The sequence below is a fragment of the Nicotiana attenuata genome, unplaced genomic scaffold, assembly GCF_001879085.1.
Source record: "Nicotiana attenuata strain UT unplaced genomic scaffold, NIATTr2, whole genome shotgun sequence".
Lineage (NCBI taxonomy): Eukaryota > Viridiplantae > Streptophyta > Magnoliopsida > Solanales > Solanaceae > Nicotiana > Nicotiana attenuata.
Window position 1 is genome coordinate 212,541 of NW_017671294.1, and position 6,352 is coordinate 218,892.

Genomic DNA, 6,352 nt, shown 5'->3' on the forward strand with positions numbered 1-6,352 from the left:
ATCTTTGGAAAGTATTAACTACTTTAGATAAATTTTAGGCGATAGATTAATTGAAGTCCATAATTAGTGGAAACAAACATAAAAAAATCTCTATAATCTCTCTACAATATCTTCTGTCACAGCTCATAATTCTGATATTTTACATATAAAAAATATACACAACTATAATTAGAGCTAATTTTTTAAAATTAACCAAAAATATTAACCAATAAACAATATCCGAAAGATTTGTTCAAAGAGGTCCAAATTATTCGTTAACAAATTAATATAAATCACAAATTAGTTCCACATTCAAAGCCATATAAATCTAAGTCTTCACTACACTTTCAACTCTGTTAAAATCTAAAGTGTCAACTTTAGTTTATTTTACTTGTTAACAATTAGAAGAAGAGAATGAAAATGTGGAAAAGTATTTTGATTTTCATCTTCAATTTGTGTCTTATAGTTAATGCAAATAATGAAACTCAAAGAAAGGTATTTTTTTTTAATTTTTACATTGGTGATTATTGTTGCTTTTTTTTTTCTTTCTTTTTGCCATATTTTAAGTTAAAATCTGAGTTTTTAGTGATTTTTTTAATTATAATGTGTAACAGTCATATATTGTGTATATGGGAGAACTTCCAAAGGATACCAGCTTCTTGCTTGACAATCACCATAACCTTCTCAAACAAGCATTTGGAGAGTAAATATCTTTTTCACATATTTTTTTGTTGCATTTTTACGATTATTATTGTATAGCTGCTCTCAAAATAATAGCGAATATACACATTTTTGTATATTATATACAAAAAATAAGATTTTATACATTTTTGCAGCTACCATATGTAAATAGTTTCGGTCGTGGGCTAAAAGAGATCTTTGCTCATTATTATTGTTGTTGTTGTTGTGCCGTTTTAGTATGATAATTTTTTAAGCTTGAAGTTAGTTACTAGAAATGAAATAAAAAATTGTTTTTCAAGAAGTCGAGATGAAATTAAGGAGTTACTAAATTTTTTTTTTTTTTTTTGATGATTTTTGAATTTTCAGGAGAGGACTAACAAGAGAATCAAGGGTACTACACAGCTATGGAAGAAGTTTTAATGCATTCGTGGCAAAATTATTGCCAGAAGAAGCAGACGTTCTATCTCGTATGAAATAATAAAAAATATTAAGTGAATTTAATATTTTCTAAAATTTATATTTTATTTTTATCAATTTTTTTTAATTTGTATATGACATGATTGCAGGTAGAGAAGATGTTATTTCAGTTTTTCCAAATACAATTCGACAACTTCGTACAACAAGATCATGGGATTTTATTGGCATGACTAAGAATGTTAAAAGAATACCACAAGTTGAAAGTGATATCATTGTAGGTGTTATTGATACAGGTTAGTATATAATACTAGTATTTTAGAAATATTTCAAATGGACATTTTAGTCCAAACAATCACTTAACATATAAATAAAGCGGAGCTAGAATTTGAAGTTTATAAGTTCGGGATTCTAATCTATTTAAGTTATTCGGTTCTAAATTAATAATTTATACATATTCAATAGTTTTTAAAAACAAATATAGGGTTTGAACGACTCAGCCCTGATACCCTAACCTCTCCCTATAAGCTTGTGCATAGGCCGGGTGTAGACACCTTGTCTGAAGCGGTGACATTGTGTGCGAAATTATCATTATAGTATTTATTTATTTCTTTAAATATCTATGAAAAATCCTGTGTACGACACTGCTTATGCAACCAATACTTACACACTTTTTTGGAACTTATATGTATATATAGGAATATGGGTTGAATCACCAAGTTTCAATGATAAAGGCTTTGGGCCTCCACCTTCCAAATGGAAAGGCAAATGTGACAAGGGCGTCAACTTCACTAAATGCAACAAGTAAGTTTACTTACAATAATAGGTAACTCAAGTACGATATGATAATTTAAAAAAGTAGAGTAATAATATGTTATAACGGTTAAATTTTAATGGTAATGTAAAAAAGAAAGGGAGTCTTGACGTAACTGGTAAAGTTGTTGCCATGTGACCAGGAGTTCACGTTTTCAAGCCGTGATAACAGCCTCTTGCAGAAATGTAGGATAAGGCTGCGTATAATAGACTCTTGTGGTTCGGCCGACCGGCCTTTCCCCGGACTCGCACATAGCGGGAGCTTAATGTACCGGACAGCTTACATGATCTATGTATATAACTAACTCCATATTTTTCACAACTGAACAGCAAAGTGATTGGAGCACAATACTTCAATCTTGAAAACGTAGCGCCAACTGATCGAATTACACCAGCCGATTTCGACGGCCACGGCACCCACACAGCTTCCACAGTTGCTGGAATATCCGTCCCTGGCGCCAGCTTATACGGTTTAGCCAAAGGCACAGCGCGCGGAGGAGTCCCGTCCGCGCGCATTGCTAGTTACAAAGCATGTTGGGAAATTGGCTGCACAGACAGTGACATTTTAGCGGCATTTGATGCAGCAATTGCTGATGGCGTCGACATTATTTCCTTGTCCGTTGGAGGAGCCGCGCGCGATTTCTTCGACGATACAATAGCTATTGGAGCATTCCATGCGTTAAAGAAAGGGATATTAACTTCTTGTGCTGGTGGAAATGAAGGTCCTACTCTGCAAACTGTAGAAAATGTTGCACCTTGGATTTTCACTGTGGCTGCTAGTAGCATTGATAGACAATTTGAAACTGATGCTATGTTGGGTAATGGAGTCAAAATTTCTGTGAGTTCCTAAATTCCTTTACTTCACTTAAAACTTTTTTTAATAAATAATCGTGGTGTTTGCACTAGCTTGCTCATACCTCAATTAATGTCACGGGATATCTGCTATCTCTCACCAGCAACGGGTACCAGGTAACTCTCTGTTCACAAAGGCTTGGACAGATTGAAAGAAATAACCTGTTTTTTGCTTCTGTCGAGATCTGAACCAGAGACCTTATAGTCTCAACCCACTTCATTGATCACTAGTGTCAAAATATATTTTTTAATCATCTGATTTGTGAAACGTACTGGTGCGGCTAATTCGGATTCATGTTGGGTAGGTCCACTTAGGGGGTAAAACACTCCCTATCAAGAAGTTATAGGGCTCCAGAACTCGAACTCAAGACCTGTTGTTGATGATGGAGGGATTTCAATCATCCCACCGCGCGCACTTTTTGATCGTTACATAATTAAAGAAGAAGTGTTGTTACAAGTTTTATATAATTCCTGCAATTCTTTTTAATAGGGACTTTCAATCAACACATTTGAACCGACGAAAAAATGGTTTCCTTTAACCTCGGGATCTCTTGCTGAAATAAAGAATGCATCTGATCATGGAAATTCAAGGTATGTACATGTTATGACAACAAAATTCATTTCTCTCTCTGTTTCAATTTATCTGACACAATTTTCTTATTAATCCGTTACAAAAATAATAACACATTTTTATACTCGGAAACAGTTTAATGTTAAACTTTGCATTGTACTATTAACAAGAAATTTTTATAAACACATAAATGTATATGGCACGTTAAGATCACAAGTTTCAAATGCTTTTCGAGACACGTAAATGTTATGACATGTTTAAGACCATAATTATCAAATATCATACCTTATTTCTTTCGTAAACTACGTGTCGAATCAAACTGCGTTACATTTTATGTTTCTTTCTTTCATTTATTGTTGCAGTTCTTGTGAAATTGGAACTTTAGACGAGAGCAAAGTGAAAGGGAAGATAGTATATTGCCTTACTAGTGGTGGACAAGATTACTTTATCAAAGACTTGAAAGGAGCTGGTGCCATTATATTAGCTGATAAGATGACAGATACTGCATTTCCCACTGTTATACCTGCAACATCTACCAATCCTAAAGATGGTGCAGCAGTTGCAAAGTACATAAATTCTACAAAGTACGTTATAACCTATACAGTCGTACCTTTCTATAACAGCATTTCTATATAATAGTCGTTCACCATAAAAGTTAAGTTTTTCTCGGAATAAGATAAGTCTTCTATAACAACACTTCACTATAACATCCAAAAAATTTCGGAACAAACAAGGTTGTTATAGAAAGGTTTGACTACATATATGCATATTGATTTTATGAATTAAATGGGAAAAAATATTTTCCTGAAAAGTAGTTGTCATTTAATTAATTTTACACATGTTATAATTGAGTTACTATGTATGTTTTTTTCTAATGGTTTTTTTGGATGCATTTTCAGATCTCCACAAGCTGTAATATACAAATCAAGAACTGTAAATATTACTGCACCATTTGTGGCTTCTTTCTCATCTCGGGGACCCCAAACAATCAGTCTCAACATTCTCAAGGTAAAAAATCAATTCAATATTTTCATCAAGGGTCTCATCCGACACCGCTTTGTAAATTTTTTTGTATGATAAAAATATTTTACAAAAAAAAAATGTATATTTATAATTGGCCGACATAACAACAGCGACAACAACAAACCTAGTGTAATCTCACAAGTGGGATCTGGGGAGGGTAGTGTGTATGTAGACCTCGGCCCCCCCTTGAAAGTAGAGAGGCAATAGGCCGACACAATAATATAAAATAAATATCAATTTGGAAAAGGAAGCTTTACAACTACCATACTCAAAATCCACTTATGAAGCAGAATTGTAAGAATAGGCTGCGTATGTCACTACGTCTCTGCTCTCTCACCTGAAGTATTTTTATTGCAGCCTGATATTGCTGCACCAGGATTGAGCATCTTGGCTGCATATTCAGGATTGACTACTCTCACTGCAAGTAATGAAGACAACCGCGTCGTGAAATATAACGTAGAATCAGGCACGTCGATGGCTTGCCCACATGTTGCTGCAGCCACTGCCTATGTTAAATCCTTCCATCCCGACTGGTCTCCTGCTGCTATCAAGTCCGCTCTCATGACTACAGGTACAATTCCGAACATATTTTAACCTGTTGTAGCAGGTAACCTTCCTTATTATGGACGATTTTCTTTACAGTTATCTTTTTAAGCGACCTAATAGTGTAAAAAGTTGTTTATACTGTCAATATATAGAAGTTAAAACGCCATCTAACTAAGTTGACAAACTTCTTTGGTTTCATTTCAGCTAAATCTATGAAGATTAGGCCAGTGGGAGCTGAATTAGCCTCAGGTGCAGGGCAAATAAATCCCAGAAAGGCAATTAACCCTGGTTTAATCTATGACCTTGATTTTGACTCATACATAAGTTATTTTTGCAAAGAAGGGTATAACAGCACAAACATTGCATTACTCACTGGAAGCAAAAAGTACAACTGTTCAAGCGTGCCGAAAGCGAAAGGAACAGATGGTCTGAACTATCCTTCAATGCACCTACAACTTAAGAATGCAAGTTCAAGTGACATTTCTGCAGTATATTATAGAACTGTAACTTATGTTGGCCGCGGCAAAGCTGTGTACAAGGCGAAAATCAGGGCGCCAAAGGGACTTTCTATAACAGTTGTGCCAAAGATTTTGTCATTCAGTAAACAGAATGAGAAGAAGTCTTTTAGAGTTATATTGAAGGGGAAATTCATTAGAGAAAGATCTTGGTTTCTTTCTGGTTCTTTAGTTTGGAGTGGCAAGAAACCTAATGTTAAAAGTCCTATCCTAGTTTACAGGCCATTCTTTGTTAATACTTATTAAAGCTAGATGTTATTCAATAAATACATTTTGACATAATTTCTTCTTTGTTTGATGGAGTAGTGTAAATATTGTATCTTTTGGCTTTCCTTCCCATTTTGGAGCTAATATGGGCAAACTAGGCAAAACGAATCCTATTTTAGCTATTACAGTCAAGCCTCTTTATAACAGCCTCGTTTGTTTCTTTGACTGCTATAGTGAGGTTTTGTTATAAAGGAAATATATTATAACATAATATAAAAATTGATTCTGAAAAAAATTGGCTTTTATAGTGAGTAGTTGTTATATAGAGATGCAATAGAGAGGTGTGACTGTACCTTCTCCATTACTATGTTCTCATACGTAGGAATACCCCCGTTAGTAAGCTTCTATAGCAAATTCTATTTGTTTTGACAAAATTGGAGCAATTTTCCAATACTACATAGACAAATTTGAACCTCTTTGCCAAAAGGAAAAAAAATTTAGTACATAACGATTCCACTATATATCAAATATATCGATACATAAAATGGCCTTCCATCGTCCCACAACAATGGATTAGCATCAATTCTATCGGAACCACTAAACAAAAATATTGTCTTTAAAGTAACAATAAAACATAAGAAACCACATATCGATACATCCTCTTCCATTATATATGTGGGGTCCATCCCATAAATTTAGGAAGACTTTTCTTCCTTTGTTGGTTTTTCAAAGTTGGCAGCAACTTTTTCTT

The 6,352-nt window shown here is 34.1% G+C and overlaps 1 protein-coding gene across 1 annotated transcript; it reads left to right on the forward strand.

Moving 5' to 3' along the window:
* The first annotated feature begins 334 nt into the window (after positions 1 to 334).
* On the forward strand, positions 335 to 5,692 carry LOC109207349 (subtilisin-like protease SBT4.15). The gene is made up of 11 exons (XM_019370249.1): positions 335 to 474; positions 594 to 682; positions 1,027 to 1,127; positions 1,227 to 1,370; positions 1,773 to 1,878; positions 2,218 to 2,725; positions 3,230 to 3,330; positions 3,673 to 3,894; positions 4,210 to 4,318; positions 4,691 to 4,904; positions 5,084 to 5,692. The coding sequence occupies exons 1-11, from the start codon at positions 394 to 396 to the stop codon at positions 5,638 to 5,640; spliced, it is 2,232 nt and encodes a 743-aa protein (XP_019225794.1). The 5' UTR covers positions 335 to 393; the 3' UTR covers positions 5,641 to 5,692.
* Positions 5,693 to 6,352: the final 660 nt, after the last annotated feature.

What these genes read in the sequence shown, in the direction of transcription:
- LOC109207349 (XM_019370249.1), top strand. Translation starts at nt 394, where the DNA reads ATGAAAATGTGGAAAAGTATTTTGATTTTCATCTTCAATTTGTGTCTT. An exon ending in TGTAGGTGTTATTGATACAG is followed by an intron (nt 1,371 to 1,772) that starts GTTAGTATATAA and finishes ATGTATATATAG; the next exon opens with GAATATGGGTTGAATCACCA. An exon ending in AACTTCACTAAATGCAACAA is followed by an intron (nt 1,879 to 2,217) that starts GTAAGTTTACTT and finishes ACAACTGAACAG; the next exon opens with CAAAGTGATTGGAGCACAAT.